At 41.7% G+C, this 22,887-nt stretch overlaps 1 protein-coding gene across 1 annotated transcript in view; it reads left to right on the forward strand.

The window, feature by feature from the left end:
• The window catches only part of plxna4 (plexin A4), a 197,816-nt gene that overhangs the window by 169,502 nt on the left and 5,427 nt on the right, over positions 1-22,887 (forward strand). Inside the window, 7 exon segments of the mRNA XM_062443560.1 lie at positions 4,998-5,064; positions 6,190-6,336; positions 7,403-7,562; positions 11,017-11,120; positions 14,232-14,331; positions 16,515-16,705; positions 20,029-20,198. Of these exon segments, the coding sequence (XP_062299544.1) occupies positions 4,998-5,064; positions 6,190-6,336; positions 7,403-7,562; positions 11,017-11,120; positions 14,232-14,331; positions 16,515-16,705; positions 20,029-20,198 (939 nt within the window).

The raw sequence follows: 22,887 nt of genomic DNA on the forward strand, positions 1-22,887 counted from the left end.
TTACACAGTTGGTAGTGACCATTTTCTATGTAGTTGCCTTGCTTTATTAACAAGAAGGAGCTGTCCAACCTGACTTCTCTACTTCTTTTTTCCCTTTGATGGAAAGTCCAAGGCCCCATGCTAAATATTAAACAACTGCCACACACATTCATCTTCTCGAAACGGACGGTTGTATCGCCCTTGGTGAGGGATAAGAATAAAGATTTGTACTAGTTATGTCAACCCTTCTTCAAGGACTGAATATGCTACTTGGTCTTCCCTATCTGTGACACGTTTGGATTAACTCCCATGACCTTGAATTGCCTGCTCTGTTTCAGACACACCAGAGTTCTTTGCCATGCACATCATTAGCACAATAATTATGATTAATTAGCAGGGAATCCAATTTCAAATAGCTCAAGAGGGGGGAAAAAAATACTCATTTATGAAAAAATGGAGAAAGTGACAAAAGCTCTCACTCTGGTACAATCGCAATCCTCCTTTGGATTTGTACTCATTGCCTTAGTGGCATGCACTTGAACGCAGCACTGTATGTGACTATGCAAACTGTCTGTGCTGTTTGGTGAATGTGATGGTTACTTGAGTAAACCAGCTTTGTCACAGCTGTTTTGTGTAATGTGTGCATGAATGTTTATACATATGTGCACACGGTATTGTATGCTGTTATGCTTGAGGGTCGTCAGTCAAGACTTGACACCCCCAGAGGATATGACAAGCATGACACAAATTAATTTGTCCATATTATTTCAATTAAAATTCCCTACGGCTAAAAACCCTCTCGGCAAGCACAGACGTACACATAATACAGGAAGCATATATCATGTAGAGAGGACTGAAATGAATGCTGTTCATCATACAGTCCAGGAGACAGTGGGCATATTCACCTCATGAAAGACTGTTTAGACTGTAGTTGGTGATGCAGAGGGAGATTAATGTTGTCTGGGCCGGAGGCATGATTAATTGCAACCAGAGCTCACCGAGCTTGGTGCAGCCACTAAACAATGGAGTAACCGCTGATCCTGGCAGTAGATACAACATAAGAGATGGCGCATACAGCACAGACAGGGAGAGGTAGTCAAGGACAATGGAGACACTTTAAGCCGTGTCACCTAAGAAGAATGCTGACTACTGGGGCATTGAGGAAGAGAGTGAAATCAGCTCTTTGATCACATATAGCTTACATGATTCTAGAGCTTCATATGTGCGATACAAAGATGATCGTGTCACGTCAGGATGAAATAGTTGTTTTAAAAAGTGCTGTAAAACTATTCTTAAAGCACAGTCCAAAGCTGTTTGTTTAGAAAATTCCTCCTTTTCGTCTCCATCTTCCTGGTCATCAAGGGAGAACGCCATCGCATTCAGCCAGCACTGGAGGGGAGAGCACATGTTTACAACGAATGCACGCCCAGTTTGATTGCCCATTTGTCATACACAGATTGTGATGGGCACTGATCAGATTGTATTCATCTCATTCTCCTTCCACGGATGCGCTTATTAGTCCTTCAACATCCCAGCATGCATTTCAGATGTGATGAGGCAGTGTGAGCAAGCTACGCCACCCCATGGTGTGGGCTGACTGGCGTGTCCTTGGATAGCAGCTGAAAATAGCCCAGATACACAGGCACAAGGCTGTGAAGATGAAGCTTAATCTGGTCTAGGAAAGATAGCACCCCTCCCTCCCTCCTTCCTTCTTCTCTCTCTGTAATTTGTTCTGTCTCTTCTCTCTTTCTGTCTCTCTTTCTTTCTTTCACCCTGTTTTCTCTCAGTGTTACTCTCTCTCTCTCTCTCTCACTACCTGCTTCTCTTTGGTCACTCTTCATTGCTCTCTCCTCTATTTGTCTTTAGTTCTGATGCTTGTGCCACGCGTGTCACACCGTCACTATCTTTATCTCTCTCTTCCTCTCTTCTCGCTCTCTCAATCTATATTCCCAGCTTTTCCTCCCTCCCTCCCTCCCCGTCCCCCTCCCCTGTTTTCTTGATTGCTAAATCAATGCTTAAAGTGCGTGAGCAGGGTGTCTCTGGCACAGCATCTGAGCACGGCTACCCACTGACTCCTCTTCCAAGAAATGTCTGTACGTGTGTGTGTGTAGTGTGTGTGTGTAGTGTGTCTCCTCTCTCGCCACACACAAACACACATCCTTCCATCTGTCCCATCTCAACCTGTGCTGAAGCACAACCACCAGGCAAGCTAACTAACGAGAACCTTCCACAACCATCTGTCGCTTTCCTTGCTGCATTCTCCTCTTTTAACTCCACTTTTTCCTCCATCCCTCAATCTCTCACTCAGCTCCACACACCACCATCCCTCTTCCCATCATGCAGAGTAAATAGCCTTTTCATAACTTTAAATTAAGTTTGGCTGCAGTTGATGTGTCAAATCACAGTTTTGATTTTGGTCAAAAGATGAAAGCCCAATATGTTCTCGTGTTGATCACAACCTCACTTTGACTTGCGCAACGATACACAGTTATCACACAGGTCTAAAGCTTCTGTTGTAACTGTAAGTATAATCTTTGTTGAAAGAAGATTTGTGTTTGTTTGTGTGAGTGAAGCGAGAGCTAGAATGATTTTTCCTATATGTGCATATGTGCAGCAACAAGTCTGTGTCAACAGCTAGCCATTGCTTTGAGACTGTTTGACACATATGATGACCAATCTTCCTCACCCAGAGCCTGAGTGGGAAATGGGAATGATTTCTGACTTCAAGCTGAGCTGTTTTAAAATGTGACTGAAACCAGGCAAGAGCCTCAGATGCAGTTATATGTTTGTTTAACACAGCCGCCATTGCTCTCTCGTGCATGGAAGGAATCTTGAGATTAAATCATTCGCTCTGTTTATGTTTGTGAACATTGTCTAATGTAAAAAGGATCGGTCTGTGAGACCTCATGAAGTGCAGGATTACTTAAAATGTTTTTATGGCTATATTTGTTGGATATTATGTGTGTATCTTCTAGTGGGTGAGGTTACCATTAAAGATGCACCGCTTCCTATGAAGTAATAGTTTTCCCGCTTAGCGAAGTGCCCGTTTCCCATAGAAATACATGTTAGGGCAGCTATGGCCAGCTACTATTTTAAATGTGTGTGATGAAGCACAGATTTCCATCCACCCTACCACTGTAATCACCGGGAACTGAGCACTGCCAGGTCCTCTCTGCTCTAGATCATTCTCAATGCCCACTGCCCCTCTGACCAGCTGCCAAGTAGGCAAGCTTGACCATGCCAACACGCCACGGCACATTTCATTGCATTAACCCAAACATAGGTTGTGCTGTGTTTTGAATAGCAGCCAAGGAGAGGTTTGGAGAAGATTGTTTGGAAGTTGTAATACCAAGCACTAACGTTAGATCTTAAAGCAGCTCCGTCACAGTGCCATTTTTATCCTTGTTCCCAGTAGACTGTGCTATGATTGAGAATGAGCACAAGCAAACTGGTGGGGCCGTGCCAAGACTTCTTATTACTGCAGGGCTGGCTCTCACTGCCAGAAGCATGCACAGAGACACACACAATAAACACCAGTCAGCACACACAGTCATTTCTGAATACATACGCAGTGGGATTAATTTGTGCTTTTTGCACGCTAGCCTTAAAACAGCCGCACGCTTGTCCACTCACACAGACTCACACAAAAACAAAATATCTATTGGAAGTGTATAAGGAAAAGGAAGTTGAGGGAGAAGAAAAGGGAAGGGCAGGCTTAGCCAAATTATTTCTTCTCAATCTTTTGTTCATTTTCCTTTTTCACTGCTCCCTCCCTACTTCCTTTGCTGCGCACCTCCTCCTTTCTCCATGCTCCTTTCATCCCTTTGATAGATGGGCTACATTTGTGGAAATGGAGAGGATTTGGAAGTGTGTATGATTACAGGATCCAGAATTGGACAGCCAGAGGGAGGGAGGAAGACAGCAAGGACACATGAAAGAAAAGATCAAAGCTGACCTTGTTGACCTTTGGATCTGTGGATGGAGCAAAGGCGGGAGAGGCGGCAAAATAAAAGTGCGGGCACAGTGAGAGGCAGGAAGTTAATCCCCCCCAGGTGTTGTGCCAGCCTTGGCGGGGGGTGCCAGGCCAGCCCACTGGCACAGCGGACATCATGCCCCCCTTCAAGCCTTAGTGTGGAGTCCCTCCAAGAGGATGTCAGAATGGCAAGGGGTGGGAGGGCTGCAGGTGGCAGCCGAAACACTCGGACAAAACCTACACACACACAAATGGACACAATGGACACTAATCCTGAAATATTGATGCCTATGCTTGTTTCTCATTGAAAGCACAAGGAGGGCTATGCGGGTGTGTGTGTATGTATCTGAGGTGTTCTTGACAGATTACCCACACACCCCTGCTGCTGACCACGAAAGTTGGTGTCAAAGGATATCCGATCCTCGCCTCTGCTCTTTCTCCCCTCGCCACCACCGCTGTTATTATGTATGCATATTAGTCATTCACACGGGATCACTCACACACTGTCGGCCCGGGTCAACACATACACACAGACGCACACACAAACACAGACACACACCATTTTGCCACACCAGTGGAGCATGGATGCCAGGCGGAGAAAGAGAGGGAGATGTATTCATTCACTTTCTATTGTGCACGGATCGAGTGTTAGTCCAATGAATAGGCAAGGGAGCGCTTGATAATGAGGCCAGTGTTATTACAGAGCCGTTCCAGCCCCTAACGACATCAATCCACTGGGATCAAATAAAGGCTTTTAATTGCTTTGCCTCATATTAAAATCCCCGCCGTTGTAGACGAGCTGCCCTTGGCGTGCCTGAGCATAAAAGCCAGCCGAAAGATTGTCTGAAAGGCCACCATATAGCATGTGCAAAGGCTCTCTCAATTCATGTCATTGCAATTATGTTTGTGTAACGAAAGCCTATTCATTAGCAGTGGTCATCATTTTTAACCAGAATATTTGATGATCATGTTGAATATTTATGACGGTAATAAGAGTGTGGGGGATCATATGTTCATTATGTGCTTTGTGTCTGTCTGTTTGCAGGACTGAGTCTGTTGCAGAGAAAATGCTGACCAACTGGTTTACGTTTCTCCTCTACAAGTTTCTTAAGGTAACTTCTTCATATTTTTTAAACTCTCCTCAACATGTTAAGTCAGTAAAGCGTTATTTATGTAGCACTTTTTCAAACACTGAAATAAAACAACACATGAGAACAGGAAGGGAGGTTTTGTGATATAAATGGTTTTTTGGGTGCTTTTTAAAACGGTTCAAAGATTTGGCAGATCTAATAGAATGTGGAAGATGATTTCACAGAGTTGAGGCAAATGCGCGGTCACCCTTTGTTTTGCAGTTAGTGCGGGGGATAGATAAAAGGCAGAAATTTGAGGATTGAAGTGGTTGAGAAGTCGAGGTAGAAACTAAGAGGTCAGACATATAACCAAGGGCAAGGTTATTGCGCTTTAAAATTTTAAACTTCGAAATTCTCTAGCTCCAAACCTCTGTAATTTCAGTTTAGCTTCCATGATTGAATTACAATTCTTCATGGCAGTAATGTAGACTTTGAATGAATGAATCTAACTATACTACATGGACTTTAAACTATACATTATTTGGGTCTTCCTACTGAGAATATTGTTTTCATAATATTCAAAAGGCTTTTTTTAACTGGTTGTATTGATTTAAAAAAAACAGTGATCTTCATGTAATTAGCTCTAACAATCATCAACTGTTAGAGGATTAGTTGTCCTCCTCTTGCTCCCATGTTGATGTGCCATTGAACAAAAATCCTTTTTACTTAAGGTGACACCAGTGTTCACTAAAAGGTAAACTCCTCTCCACCATTGAGAAAAAAATGTCATCATCATCATGTTTGTCTCCTCCATCTCTCTGCTCATCCCTTCACTGCAGCTAGGAGGAGAATAACAACGATAACAAATGGCCGATCTCTTCTGTTTGATAAACAGCAGTGTTTTTTGGGAGGGAAGACGGGGAGGCTTCAAGAGTCTGTCTTTTATGGCATTTTTTGTTGTTTATCCATCAGACCTTTCTAAAACTCCAACTTCACCTCAGCAAAGCTTATACTTTAATATAGCTGGTACAATTTTGTTTCATTTAAGGGAACAATGGAGTTCATAAGTTTTGCTCAGATATTGTTAAACTAGAACTAGCTAAACTTAGGCTTTAATGTTTTCTTTTTTTCTCCCTCCAAACTTTGTCTATGTCTCTCTCTTTGCAGGAGTGTGCAGGGGAACCTCTCTTCTCCCTTTTCTGTGCCATCAAGCAGCAGATGGAGAAAGGCCCCATTGACTCCATCACAGGAGAGGCACGCTACTCGCTCAGTGAAGACAAGCTCATCAGACAACAGATTGACTACAAGACGCTGGTATGAGGTTCATCTGCCCAGAGGTGCAAAGGCTAAAAGGGGACACTTAATATGCTTTCAGGGACAAGAGGAGAGAAAAAAGGGGTGGTTATGGGTTGTCGGTCATGAGATGAGCACGGCGAGATAAAGTTGTCATTGTCACGCCTGACATGTAAGGGGCACAGGAGCGGTGACCTCACTTCCTGTTGAGACTGGAGCTGTCAAATAAAGGAGCAGGGCTTCGAGACGAGAAGGAAAGAAAGAGGTTACGCATGCATGTATGTGTCTATACAAACACACACACTCTCCTTCTGGAAGTTCAGACTCCACTAAGTCTGCATGTTGTTATCCTCTCCACTGTGTTTCAGAAGGGAATACACTTTAGTCTCAACCACTTTCTTCTGTAATGTTTAATCTGTTTGTGCTTTACTTTCTGGGTGTGTAATGTTGCATATGAACCACCTAAACTCAGCTCATCTCAAACAAATATTTAACGTAGAGCTTTAATTTTATGTGTGGAGTTAAAGTACATATTTGCAAGGGCAAGTGCAGCGAAAATGCACATTTACTCTCACATTTCTAATATATATTTGTATCTTTGGATATTTCCACCAACACCTGAAGGCAAGGACTGAAAGTACTGATGAATATTACAATAATATTATAATTAGCTGGTTTACTGCTCATCAATTCAGGTAGCACATTACTGTCTCCCTTCAAGCTCTGAGGGGAAAGAGCAGTTTCCCTGGTGAATGATCTTTTTTTCTGCTGCAATTCTCTCACAGACCCTTTGGCGAACATAAAATTATTACTGTTCCATTGAGTACCAATCCACAGTGCAATCAGCATTATTAACAAAATACATGCAAAGCTGAAACGTGTTAGATATAGCACATTTTTCATCATTTGCACTAAATGAACCTGGAACATGATTGTTTCTCAAATGATGTAACTCTTATTTGTTGCAGTTGAACATATTGCCAGAAATCTTAGCGATGGATAACCAGAAATAATCCGTTGTTAATAACAAAAGTCAATAGCACGTCCCGCCTCACAGTGGCAGTTCTGTTTGTGTTTTTGCTTACAGGTGGTGAACTGCATCCATCCAGAAAATGAGAAGAGCCCAGAGATTCAGGTGAAGGTCCTGAACTGTGACACCATCAGTCAGGTGAAGGAGAAGATCCTGGATGCTATCTACAAGAATGTCCCACACTCACACCGCCTAAAAGCCTCTGACATGGACCTGGGTACGAATCTTTGTCTTGCTCATCAGTAGGATAAACATTTTCTGAAATATGAAAACAAATCATGTGAAAAAATCGAGCAAAAGTCTTCTGATGAAAACAAATCCAACCAATGACAATCCTGTTAATTACAGCAGTCACTTTATGGCTTTTCTGTCACAGAGTTTTGTCCTTCGTGGAGTTGTTTGTTGATAATGGGATATTTATTTATAATTGGTACATTTCAGGGTTATAATTAATCCTACTCACTCACATCCCTGTAGTTACATTTATGACCATGCAGTGTTTGAAAAGCAGGCTGAACTTAAGACACCCATTGATTTTTCACAAAGGCTTCCCCACCCCAACCAGTCCTCTTAAAAAGTACAAGTCCTCTTACAGTAGATATAGAGAGGTAGCTCTCTGTTCATCCTCAGGAGATTTGACTTCCTGGCTCTGTTGGCTCAGATGTCTAAGATTGGTCTCTTCTCTCCCCAAACGTCCCATTGATTGACTCTCTTGTCGACTGGCGTCTGAGTCAGATGATTGATCAGCTAATCAATCGAGATGCTCAGTGATCTCTTCCCTACAAAATCCTTTTCCTAGAGTTCTTTCTGTCTGTCTTCGTGACTTTTTGTCAGAGTAGGATAGGATTTGAAGGAGCGACTTTCTATATGAATACATGCCCCTGATGCCATTAATGACCCTGCTACATTATGTACTTATTTTCCCAGAGTTCCATATTATTTGAAGTCAGTTCAAATATATTTGCAAATTAATAAACAATTCAAGGGTATTGGTAAACCTTGTGAATGTGCATAATATCTGTACACATTCATCCATGTGAGCATAACAATGTTATCCCTGATTGTTTATCTGCCAATACCTGCGGGCTGTCTCTACAGTGTACACTATGCTTTTTATGGTTTAATTTTGCCAGATGGATTTTCTAAGCCCCTGTTGTGTATTCGTAATAGCATATTTATAACCAACCCAAGATCTAAGATGAGCTGAGTGCATACCATAGGGAATCTGCCTGTGTGAGCTAAATAAAGAGATTGGTTTAGCCATTTGACGACACTCCTGGATAAAATTGTTTTATGGCCTCCCCTGGGAAGGATGTGTCTTTCTATTATCGATTTATTATGAAATGGAATTGGACATTGTTGTGTTAGCTGGCCAGTCACACTGTATGTGTGTGATTGTATGAGTAAGAGAGAGAAAGAATGAGTAAATGCAAGCTGTGTGTGGAACAAAATATTTTGTATTTTTATGTCTTGTTGCAGTAATTAGCATTTCTTGGTCTTGTGCTATTCATGTTGTTTAAAAAAGTTCCTCCGTTTGATTGAGCTATTTTACTACACTTTCAGCTGAATACAGGTATTGTTAGTGACTCTCATGATCTCTGATACACACACACACACACACAAACACACAAACACATACACACAGACTGATTGCAGTGCATGATAAGGATAATAGTATTGTGGCAGGCCTGTCCTGAGACAGATTGGAGTGTTGTTATCCAAGGTATTGTTTTTAATTCCCCTTGGCTGCAGTCCACAGTCCCCTGCAGGGTCTCACAGAAGATAGTGCCCGAGAACAAAGAAGCTAGGCTTAGTGAGTATGTTTTAGATCATTGTGTGTGTGTTGCCAGCTGCAAATGTGTGTCATGCATCTCTGCGGAGTACAACAGTCACCTTCAGCCTTTCTCTTCACCAACAACTTCCATACATTCCCCAAAGCCCTTATCTCCTTGGTTGTGAGTGAGTCCATAATGCAGGTTTACACACACACGCACACACACACACGCGCACACACACACACACACACACAGTTCTCCTCCTCCTGGGCAGGGACCACTGGATTTGGGAATCGGAGTGATTTCAGTTTCCTCTATGTTTCACACCAAGTTTATTCTTTTATTTATTCCTCTCTGCCTTTTTTTCTCCCCCTCATCGCTTCATTTGTTTACTGAGCCTTGACTGGAGACAGGCGCTCATTTGCATCTTTATGGGAAGATGTACTGTATAGACAAAAACAAGAGGAGAATCTTTATTTCCGGCAGATTTTTCAGTTGCTAACACAATTCTGGTCGATCCTCCAAAGACAGGCCTCATCATACACCACAGTGATTGCCTCTTTGTTTTCCTGTTTGTGATCAGAATAGGAGATGACAGTGGCCGACACAAGTGGGGAGCTCAGCAAGGAGCACAGACACAATAATGTATTCATAAAGCCCATGATGTCTGCAAAAAGAATAGAGGAATCATCTGCTTGTTTGTTTTCAAGATGGCTTTCCTTTGTCACATATGATAATGCTGCTGGGGTATTGTGATTGTGTTTCTATCAAAGCTTTTGTTTGATTTTGTGCTGAGGTTGTGCAGATGTGGCAAACCTGACGTGGTGTGATGTGGTGTAGATGTAATCTGGTTGTTAAGTCATGTAAATGCCGTCCTGTTATTTAAATGAAAACAATGTCACGGTCGCTGGACGTTATTTGATGAAAAGAATGGAAATGCAGCGATCCACAATCTTTGAGGAAGCTATGGCCTTATATTTACAGCTCTTTTCGGTTTTTTATTTAGTTTTAGAGTGGATCGGAGTCTCGTCGGCTTCTACCAAAGCTCGCAGCGATAACAATAAGACCAGCTTGGCAGGGGGCTTTAAGCAGTGGATGGGGTTTGACAAAAGGGGAGCAGGGACCAAATAGTGCCTTGAGAGAGCAGAACATAAGGACCAGTGTGCAGATGGAGAAGGAAGTGCACAAGCTCATGGGCATACAGCTGTAATCACACCCATTGATCGCACTAGCAAAAAAGATGGAAAGGAGCAAAGAGGGAGAGCTTCATTCTAAAAAGAGTAGAGTGGGTGATTAATTTAACTTTCTTCTTGTTATTCCCTTTCACGTGTGCCAATTTTTCTTTTGGTTCTACATCTCTTTGAGTTTCTTCTCTAGTCCTACTCTAAGGTATTTGATTTCGAGTTGTTTTTCTCCTCTTTTTGATTCTATTCAGTCTTTTCACGACAATGTAAAATGATTGTTCTGTAGCAATCAAAGAAAAACCTTCAATGGATGAAGATGGAGATAGTGACAACTATTTTTCTAGCAGATTGATTAGAAAAAGTGGCACTTTCTTGTATGTGTGTGTGTGTTTTTTGGGGTTTTTTCTTTTCTCTTTTTTTGTGCTTTTTCTGGTGGCGATGTGATTTATGTTTTCATCTAAGAATTACAAACCAAGGTTACAAACTTATCTTTTTAAATCCCTGGGGAGAAATTGGAAGTCTCTTAAAAGTGGAAATCCAACATTGGGATAACCACCTTCCTCCCAAAGGCATGTTAGTACACTAAATATGATGGAAAGTCATGCACAGGATGTTAACATATCTTGAAAGAAGGAGAGAGAAGGAGTGACCTGCGTGAACATGAATGTAAATATTCTGATCATTTCGATTTTTGTTGTCGTTTCAATGACAGAATGGCGGCAGGGCCGAGGACAGCGCATGATCCTGCAGGATGAGGACGTCACAACTAAGATCGAAACTGACTGGAAAAGACTCAACATGCTGGCCCATTATCAGGTATACCCATTACTGCATTAAACTCATTATATTGCCCAAAACCATTGCTTAATTGCTTAAAACCAGTAACAAATAGCAGCCTCAATATAGTAAAACTCAAAATCAAAGCATGTTTTCTTGGGCTCCGTGTTTGTTTCTGTGTACAAAGTAGTTTTTTTTTTTTAATCCTTTGAATTAAATTGGCAATGCTCTTTTAAACTTGGAGATTTTAGTAAAATTTCAAAAAATATTGCATTTTAAAGAATTTCAAAAGCTTGATAAAGTTTTGAATCAAAGGAAAGAGGTTGCTATCAGCAGATCCTTAGTATCATCTGTTTGGAGCTTGTAATAGATAGCCTGCATCTTTTATTTGAAGAGATTTACGTCTTTCTGAAGTGAAAGGTAATGTTCTTTTCATCATGTTTCATCATTTTGACACGGCAAAGGTACACAAACACAATGCTGAAACACGTCCCCACAACATTAAGGAAAAAATGGTGACATGTAGAGAAATAACCAACAAAAAGGAATGACCTTTTTTTTCTGTATTTTACTTATTGATATATTTTTCTTTATTCTTAATCACATCTATCTTTGCTGACCTCTCAACTCACACTCTCCACTTTTCCCTCTAAGGCTGAATGATCTCATGATCTGCACTAAGCTTCAAAACTGTCTAATGGACAATTCAGTTCAACTACCATTTAGTGCTGGAAGTCCTCTACTTACAGGGAGCCACGCACACATACACACACACACACACACACACACACACACACACACACACAAACACACCCACCATCTCCTCTGTTAGGTGAAGGGGAATGAGGCAGGGCAAGGAAGAGAAGTGACCATCAACAGAGTGAGACTTGGAAGTAATCCATCATGTGTGGAGAGGGGATAGGGCTTGGGATAAAATCTGATGTGCCAGCCAAGTGTCATCTTCTTTTTGATATGGATTAGAGGTGGCATAGATTTCATGTACCTGCACAGAATAAGACACTTCAGTGTTAAGATACATATATTATATAGACAATTCTAATCATACAGGCTTATTAATAGGCAGTCACATGAAAACAAATAACAGTCAAGGACACCTCACCCATTAATCACACAGCTGCTCATATGCACAGTAACAGACAAACACATATTGGCATGTTTTCTGTATATCATAAGTAGTGACTGTCCTTTAAGCTGCCCGGAATGAGTCTGGTTGGGGAAAAAAAGGGCCAGCTTTGTCAACATGGTGGTAATAATTCAAGCAGCTATGCAAGCAGCCACTGTCCCCTCCAAGTGCAGTTTGCATGCTGCCTAAATTAAATGTCAGTGGCAGCAAGTGTCAACAGGCTTGGAGCACGAAGCGCTGGTGGAATGGATTAGAGAGCTGATTCCAATCGAAGATAAGATAATGAAGACAGAAGTTAATTCATTTTTTTCAGGCCGGGGAATAAGGGCGCCTTATCCTTGACAGACTGAAAAGAGAGGGTAAAAAAAACACTCTACTACTATCTAGTCACTATCTTCTAAAAGAAAGGGGATGTCACTGACAGATTCAGGTTTCAGTCAAGGGGACCTACAATTCTGTTGTTGTTTTATTCCACTTTATTTCACTGAAATGTTTTGGCTTCAGTTTAAAAGGGTTGGTATGCTTCAATAACCAACTACTGATTGATGCCAACCCTGTCAAACCAGATGTGCCACTACTATATATTTGATCTTGGGATGTCCTCCAGATATGTTCTATACTCGTTGTTGTTGTCTCACTAGAGGCTAATATGACCCACCAGACACACTGAATAGAGTCGTGTGCTTTCCTTTTTTAAATCAGCCACTAGCCTAACTCACCCACTCACTCTGCCTTCAGTCACAATGTGACAGTTTGCATCACAAAATGAGTGAAAAGTTTTATTTCTTGTTCATAAAATATCACGTAGTGGCTACAAGCAGAATTATGGCATTTCCCATATCAGATCTTTCTGTCCCAAAATGACAGACAATTCTCTCCTCCCCCGTACTTTCAGGAAACTGTGCTCCGCTGTCTATCTTTATCCTCTCCTCCAAATGTTATTTCCCCAAATGCCACTCCTCCTTTCTCATTTCATTATGCTCCATTGTGCTTTGCTCGTTTTATATCCATTCAACATATAAGAGCAGTGATCAGGGAGCATGCTTAAGGGTGTTGGAGGATTGGGGACTCGCCACAAAGGAATAACAAATTCTGCCCTGCGGGTCTCCTGTTTACAATGATATAAACATATTATGCATAAGAAGCAGATTGAGTGACTGGGTGAAATAATGATACAATCTTAATAAGGCCCAGGCTCTTACAGACACACGCACACACATACATACACACACGTATATGCACAAAAGGCCCTTAGTCCTTATTCCCTGTCCTATCCACCCACACTATGATAGAGATCACTTCAATTAACCCTGCCTTACCCTGCAGCATGGGCAGTCAGATTATGCAGAACAGTGTGTGTGTGTGTGTGTGTGTGTGTGTGTGTGTGTGTGTGTGTGTGTGTGTGTGTGTGTGTGTGTGTGTGTGTGTGTGTGTGTGTGGGTGGGTGTGTGGGTGTGTGTGCTTGTAGTGGGGAGGGGGGCGGTGGCAGGAACAGACTTCATCCCAGTTGTGTTAATTGAATCCCATTTGGCTGACTGGGGAAAGCGGGCAGGATTGACTTATTCATTCATTTACACTTATTTACACATAGACCAACATAGTCTCACACACTGCTTGATTCTTCACACCTTCATACACACACACACACACCACCGAGGCCCTAGAGGAAGGGTATTATTGAAAAGAGACTGTGGGACATCCCACCTCACACAGGCCTGTGTGATGCTCTGCTAAACTCCCCCTCCCCCTGTCAGTCATCATATGTATGTGTGGGCTGAGCGGAGTACATATGGGTAATAAGATATTCTCTCTGTTTTTCCACATGAAACCAGGGTAGTTGGAGGGAAATATAGAAAGTGACACTAACACAATGATTTATGGGGTGTCTGATTGGTCGTGTTTTAGTTCTGCTCAAATGAAAATTAAAAACTCTGCCAAAAGCTTTTGGTTGAATCGCCGTGAATAGTTATTAACATGATATATGTGTGTGTCTTTGTGTTATGCAGGTGACTGATAATGCAGTAATGGCCTTGGTTCCCAAGCAAGTTACAGCCTACAATTCAGTGAACAACTCCACAGTGTCTCGAACTTCTGCAAGTAAATATGGTAAGTGTACTTGTTTCTGTAAATCAAATGTCAGCTGTATCTGTGTCAGAGGCTACATAGATTGAAGTCTGTGCACACTGGTAGAACATATATGCATATCTTTGAAAAGACTCACAACACAGTCGAAAACTCTTAATGCTTTATATTTACAGGGAATGAAAACAAAGACATCATTACTTTTGTCAGATACCAAATTATCAAGCAAATGAATTTCAATAGATACTCTTGATCATACCATCGGTGTGCTTTTAGTCAGCCACTTATATTGATGCATGTAAGCTGACTGCTAATGATCCTCACATGCAAAAGTACACTAGTCCAACAATTATTGGAGTAAAGGCAAAAAGAAAAAACTGAGCGTGCAGTGGTGGATGTTCCTACCTGATCTACAGGACCCTGCTGGACAACAGTGACAGACCTAGGAAGACGACATGCAATTTAGAGTTGAAAGGATTTCTAAAACATAACAAGGAACCGAATAGACTCTTTTCTCTGTTGTTCTGTCCTCTTGAGACTCCAAAGTGTGTCCTCTCATCCATACATGTGTCAGTGTTTCTTCCGCCTGTCCGTCTGCTCTGCGTCTCCTTGAACCTGAGAAACCATCAAGTTAGTTTCTGATCAAAGAGCCAGGCTCACTGGCCACAAACACTTCAGACACATCAAATGTGGTGCCACATTATTAGCATCACCTCATCTACATACGGTCTCACCTCGCCTCCCTGGCTCCAAATTAGACCAGATAGGACGAGGTGAGTGGAGCAACAGAGAAGGAAGGGAGGATGCCAGAAATATCTCCCCCTACAAATTTTTTTTTAAGGGACTGGCTTCAAACACACACAGTCTGATCCACTTCACAACTGGTGTGGTACTTGAGAGTGACTTTGAACTCTCCCTGGGTACAATGGCCAAAATAGTGAAGACAGAGACAAGTCTGAATTTAATATAGCTGCTGAAGAGGGGGGTGGGGGGGGTGGAGCAGGAGAGAAAGTTGTGGAAAAAAGTACATTATAACAAACACCATGTAATATGTTGAGTCAGAGAATGAAAAGAGAAACCTTTTGTGTTTGATCTTTTGATGTAATGTTTCCATCAAAAATCACAGGGAGAAAAAAAATCCATAAAAAACATTACTGTGTGAAGCTGGATCAGAATAGAATCAGAGATATGTCTCTCCTGTGTATCCCTGATTCTGGTTCACCCTCAGTTTTCTGACTTCTCGAATAAATAATTAACACAAAATGAATTCATTACCCTTTCTCCCTTTATGTAAGTATCAACTTACACAACCTCAAAACAGTACAATCAGTGCTACACTTGTTCAGTGCCCCTGAAAAAAGTTGTAATAAGTAAGTAATACACCCCCAGTTACCGTTAAATATTGCTCACTGAAGTGCCCTATAGGAATGACAAACATCTTCAGTTGATCGTAATCAAATTTGAGTGGTATACACACACACACACACACATACACACACACCCTCTGTATCTTATGTCTCCAGCTGTCTCTTTTTTCCCCCCGAGACTCTCTCCCGCTATACACTCTTCCCGCTTTTCTCTCTGGAGAGATTGATTTCTGTCACTGTGAAAAACACTCTTTCTTTTTTTTCACTCCTCTCTAAACCGCACCCACTGATCAATTTTTTTCACACTGTGTAAACATTCATTGAGCCATGTGTTTGGAAATGTCAACGCCACTCCAGCCATTGGGTGGGCCATACATATTTCATCCGGTCCGACACCTATTCGATTTTGTGTCAGCCGGCGATGCCATGTCTTGTCCCTGGGAGAAGTAGCCATGAAAAATTAACCATGCACACTTTCTAAAAGTTTCATATCTAATCTCCAAGACCTGTAAACTGGTAGCCACGAGACAAAAAAAACAGTATTCTGCAGCTGTGACATGCAGGTTAAAGCTTTCCTTGCCTCAGACTTCAATTTTAGTGCTTTTAGTGCCTCAGTGTTAATGTTGCTTTGTTAGCTTTCTTTTAGTTTTTTTCAGTGTACAGCTTTACAGGCTTTTACAGGGTTACATGTTAATGAGATAAATTCACATTATACATCCTAGTAAGACATTACAAACTAAAGGAATTTCAAATGACACTATAAGAAAAGAAAGACTGACCTTTTATATTTACATCAGTTATATGAGTGCTACATGAACTAATGCATTTTGTTCCTCACAGAGAACATGATTAAATACACCGGAAGCCCCGACAGCCTGCGATCCCGTACTCCTATGATCACTCCTGACTTGGAGAGCGGCGTCAAGGTTTGGCACCTGGTTAAGAACCACGAGCACGGAGACCAGAAGGAGGGCGACCGCGGCAGCAAGATGGTCTCAGAGATCTACCTGACACGACTTCTGGCTACCAAAGTGAGTCATCTGTGTTTCGGAAGATCTTGCATTTGATACTAATTTACTTACTGGTACATGTTTTTCTTAGGCTGAATTTACTATTTATTCACACATGAAACATTTGCAGGTAATATGATTTAACAGGTCAAGACTAAAGCAAAAGTTTAGCCCACTGTCCCAACAGTGCATTTTTAACAGTGTTAGTGATTGTATTTTTCTTGAGGCGGTTGTTCAGGTTAAAGGTTAAAAGGTTACTATAGCCTCCAACCCTGTGTTACCATGACTCAGTAACTTTATGTGAATATTCATGATAACTTTGGATGAGTCATCTCAGTTGAAAAGATTATTCAAATGTATTCCTCCATTCCCTTAGGTCAAAAAGAGAAAATAGATATTTTTGTTTGTTTTCACTTTTCATTACTGTTGTGTTGACACAGCAGCATATCAAAAAGGGTAAAGAAGAAAAGACCAATGAAGCAAGTGAAGGTGTTCCTGTAATAATAATAAAAAAAAAGATCAGACAAAAATAGAAACAGCTATAAAATGAGTTTCTTTGAATGTGCCTGCGATAATGGCCTCCAGGAAGAGAAAAAAAAGAGTTAATTTGGTTTGGAGGGAAACGTGACTTTGATCCAACAGCTAAATGCAAATTACCAATCCACTCCTAAATCGCCTTTTTGCTTTTTTTTTTCATCAAGAAATCCATTCTATCAGACACAGACACAGACAGAGGCATCAGAGAGGATCTGAGAACGTTCAGGCTGTAATTTATTGATTTGCAAACATTTGTTTGTTTTTTGATCCACTGTCCGCCTTTGTTTAGAGAAGATCAGCTCAATTCTGTGTATGTAAATGTAAATATATAATAGCAATAGTCGAAAAGGGCTTTCACACCAATTCTATTTGGTTCAGTTAAAACGAGAGCAATTGAAAATGTCTTGTCTTCATAGATTTCACTAATTTTACTACTATTAAATCCATCTTCTGGTTGTGAACTGTTCAGGAAGAAATCACATTACCATAATCAATCTGTATAAGCAATATACAGTATATATTTATACAGTTCATTTGGTAACCATGGTAACATGCATGCATGTCAACACGTGAGTCCAGGTGAATCAGTCACAGTCAAAATCAGTGGTTTGTTGTGCTTGTATTTTACTCTGTGTACAATAAAGTTTATTAAAGAGTGTGTGACATAGTGACCCTAAATGAGCCCCCTAAATGAGCCCCTCCAGTTATATTACTATTGAAGATGCCTCTTTGTCATCTCTACCTCTTTATCATTATTTATAACATGCAATTAATGTGCACATCTAATATAACTAATAATCCTAAAACAAACTAATGATCAGTTATTTCTTCATAAAACTTTGAGGGTTAAAGCACAAAAATCACTGGCTTGACAAACCACCTGAAGATGTATCTCTGTGTATACCTGAGAGAGCACAGGACAGATGTGCAGGCAGATGAGCAGAATCAGGTGATCAGACTCACAATGACAACAAAAAACACAAGACAGGTATAACTTTGTTTAAACAAACAGCAACATATGAAAGAAAGTAATAAATAAACAGAGTGGAACTGTTGAATAAGAGGCTGGGGGTAAGACGGAGCAGCTGTCACATACACACGACACTCTTCACACACCCTCACACATGAGCACATGTCACCTCTCGGCCCCTGTGAGCCGCTCTATTTCCCTGCCATTATCCCATTCCAGAGTGCAGGAAGAGGGCTTCTGACTGCAGACAGCACATCATCTTTGCAGATGGATTGTTTTTGTGAAATAACCAGTTTATCTTGGCTGGCCATCTCTCTTGGTGAGCAATGACTGGGCAGACAGGCAGTGTAATTGACTGCGTTTGGCTTTCACCTTGCCAATAAATACCTCTCCCTGGCAACGCCGCTGACGTCTCTCATATTAGCTCCATCAGTGTCACTCTGACTGAGTGTGGGTACAGGGCGTGTTCATGTGTGTGGAGGGGCACAGGGAAAGGATTGTGTTTTCTCCCCTCACTTGTACACTCAAGAGTGTGTGTTCATCTGCACCTTGCCGTGTCCCCCTCTTCAACTCTCTATTTCTATTTCGCCACCATCCCAGCATTCTGATTGTTTGCTTTCTTCTCATTTCATTGAGGAGGCAGATGGCACCAAAACATCCAGATGACACATTGTGTTTAGAGTGCGGTCTAATGACAGGGTAGATGGTCGTAGGGGGACGTGTTGACAGCTTCAGCTCCACAAGGGAACAAGAGAGTCCTGTGATGATGACAGTGTTGATGCAGAAGTCCCCTTTGAGACAGAGGATGACGTAAAATGTCACAGTCTCCGCACTTATAGGTACACAGGGGTTTTGGTATCCACACACACATATACATGCACATGCAAAACATAAGGTATTCCCATGCCAGATAATGCAGACTGTCACTTGGAAGGCACGTGGGCTTGATATAGAGATATGTGATTCTATCTTCATAGAAAACGATAAGCTGCTGGGAATGAGGGTCACATAAGAATTATAGTCGTGATTGTCAGACTAACAGGATTCTCTCCTCCCACACTCTCCTACCTCTCTCGACTCTGTGATTCGGTCACCCACTCCAACCCAAATTGGATTTTTATTTGCCAGTGCCTGTACACACCTCATCTGCCACACTCAATGGCCTCTTTTCCTGATAGGAAACCTCTGTCGTTTCATTTCCATCCTTTGCCTCTCGCCTTTTCCCGTGCATCCCATCAGCTCATTCTTTACAAGAGGATTAGATTCTCTCACTCTCTGTCTCTCCCCTCTCTTCTCCTCCTCCTTAAAGTCGCCAACATTAAATCAAATTAGGGTCAATGGTGCAGTGTGGGAGCTAATCCTGCAGCACAAAGAGGCTTAGGAGATGCGCCTCCTGTTCCCAGATATTATTAAAAGTCAGCTATGAAATAACAATTTCCCCCATCAAAGCTGCAAGCAGATTTACGGGCCAGGTCTGTCAGATAGAAGTCACACATATAAACATCGTAGCTGGGGGACATAGTGACAGGCACTGCACAACAAATATACTCACACAAGTTTATACCAATCTTTCTGTCAGTGTGGTATCAGTATGTTGCAAAATCCATTAGACGGTGACAATCTCATTCGTTGGTTCAGTGTTCCCTGTTCAATATGGATACTGGCTCAACATACTGAAACTGTAGACTATCAAACATTTTTATAATCCCATACAAGTCACTATTATTGTTTAGGTATAGGCTGGATCAACCACTTTCTAAGATACAAGTTATGAGTGAATGACAGAAAAATGGCTGTGACTAATCTTATTTCTGTCTCTCCTCATCCTCCTCTGCAGGGTACGTTACAGAAGTTTGTGGATGACCTGTTTGAGACCATCTTCAGCACGGCCCATCGAGGCAGCGCCCTGCCACTGGCCATCAAATATATGTTCGACTTCCTGGATGAGCAGGCCGACAAACACAACATCCATGACCCGCATGTTCGACACACATGGAAGAGCAACTGGTGAGTAGAGTAGTTTTTGAATTTGAATCTGCACATACAAAAACTATACACTGCTGCATTATTTTTACATCAGTGTTTTGCCATTTGCATCATTTGTGGCCTTTTCTTGTTTATTTTATCACATTTCACATGGCATTGCCCTGATATTGCCCTGTGTCAGTGCCAAGCTTCACCACACGCCTCTTCCCTTCCTAATATCCATTAACCACAGGGGCATGTAATCTTCATTAAAGCCAACCACAAGGGGCTAATCCAATTGGCTGCCAAGACTCTCCATCTATTATCATGGATAACTGGGCCAAAAAACGCCTGTCACTGGAAATCTCCATAGTGACAAATGTACACTCTCAGGTGACGGAAGAACACCCCTAAATTAATATCCGCTGATTAATTTAGACCACACTGACCTCTGTGAGCCCACCTTAAGAGGTTGGTAGGGGTTAAATAACCAACAGTGCACCAGAATGCGGTGAGGAGAGAAATAAAAAGGTGAAGAAAAGGAAGTGAACTCAGTGGGAGTTAAACGCACACTAATATCTCATTAGCCTCCTGGCCTTTGCCAAGATCCCAGCATGCATCACTCAGCCCTAGGCCCAGTAGGCACCACGGAGATGGGTGGATAAAATTGATGCGCATCAAGGGACAAATAGAGAAATGTGGGGAGGAACGGAACGGATAAGAGGGAGGCTTAGGAAGAGGGAGAAATATTTACATTACGGTCCAAGTTTTGGTCCTTTTTAGCATCTGTATTATTGGGCCATTTGCAGAGTGTGTTAAGTGTTTTCTGAGAGCGCAACGGGTCGCTCTTACATTAGGTTTTTAATGGAATGGGCTCTCACTAGAGGGATGTGAATGAATAGCAATTTATCATAACGCACCCTCACAAAAAGCCACTTAGATTGCAGACAACAGTTTTTGCTGATGCCACCACAGATATCTTGTCTGTGTGGGATGTGCATATGCCTGTGTCTTTACTCCTCTGGCTGTGTGTGCTTACCCATAACCCTTTAATCGTGTCAAAAGACTGCAATCGTGGCTGCAACAAAAGCCTTTATTATGTCTGATGGTAGAAAATAATAATACCAATGCCCCTCCCATGCAGGGCCCCCGTCCCATTAAACCTACCAAGCCCATCGCCATCATACACACCATTAACTTTAAGCCAGGGCCCCCTACACATCAGTGCTCCCCTCACCTATCATTCAGGGCTTCCCCACCATCATCAAAGCTCTACTGTACATTCCCAGATGTAGTCCGGGAATATTGCTAAAGTATCCCATATACATTTAAACATATTAGTATATTATACAGATAGCAACCAGGATTTAATCTAGCCCAGAAAATGTTCTTTGAACCCTGCAATTCGAGGTCAAAACACTGCAGAACACTTAAGTGACTGCATTATTACTAACTATACACCTGCCTATGCCCCTACTCCATCGAGCTATCTGTGTGTATAAGAAAAACTTCAATTAAATTCAGTTAAAATGTTAGATATTTCTGCATTGTCTGACAGAGTTGTAAGATGCATTTGTATGCGTGTACAGTAAGTGTGTATATGCATGAGTCACTGGCTCCTAGAGCATCTCCAGATGGTATCTTTTGGATTAGCAGCAGTGTGTCAATGTCTCCTCTCATCCTCATTCTTCTGTATTTTGTGTGTGTGTGTGTCTATATTGCATGTCTGTTGTGTTGGCCTGCAAAAGGGGAGAATTTTAATTATTCAGCAAAACTGGCACACAAACCCCTCTTGAGAACCAGAGAACCACCTATCTGCAGTAGTGCCATAATCCCATCCCACTCAGGTTGCAAATGGCATCACTTGGACAGAGCAAATTTTCTGAAATCATTGAAGTCATACATCATGTCATTTACAGAAAGTTTTGCATCGTTTTAAGCCCTTTGCCCTGACAGTAAGGCAGTGCAACTTGCCATTCACATGAAAGGTCATGCCTATTTTCCCACTGGGGTACAGTTGGAACAGTGCCCAGTCAGGTCACCTTTATAAAGCTGCTACTTCAAACCTCAGTTTGCTGCATGAAAGGGGTTCAGGCTTGGTCAGTTCCCTGTCTGAGTTGTAAAGCCTTGAATTGGATGACCTGGATCATAACATCTGTGACCCTCTGCCTGGCAATGCCCAGCAACTTCATCAAGCCCATCTGCAGGAGTGAGACAACATCCCACAACTGCAGATTAAGAGGCTCACAGGCTCGCTGTGCCAGAGGTGTCAATCAGTGCAAACTGCAAGAGGTGGTTAGACATGCCAGTGAAGGACATGTTTTATTGTTTTCATTCGGAGAGTTGGTCTTTTTTCAAAATATTTGAAGCCAGGCTCACCAGATAGTTAGCAGAGCTTTCAGTAGTATGTGTGGTTTGCTGATTGACAGATTACATAGTTTTGTGAATTATATTAATCTGGTTCTACTTGAAAAAAGATTAGCAACGGTGATATTAAATAGGCCAAAACTGTAGAACCTCATCAGTACTCCTTGAGCACAAGTGTATTCTGAGCCATGCAATGCACTAAACACTGTTGAGTAAAATTAATAAAGCTACTGCAGTAACAATGTCTAATATTAACAAGAGCTTCTTATTATAGAGAGTAAATCTTCAGCTTTTTTACTATACCACATACTTTTATTCAATCAGTTTGAATTGACTGCACTTTGTAGTACTAAATCGATGGACA

Source organism: Scomber scombrus, chromosome 22, assembly GCF_963691925.1.
Source record: "Scomber scombrus chromosome 22, fScoSco1.1, whole genome shotgun sequence".
In the NCBI taxonomy this organism is placed as follows: Eukaryota; Metazoa; Chordata; class Actinopteri; order Scombriformes; family Scombridae; genus Scomber; species Scomber scombrus.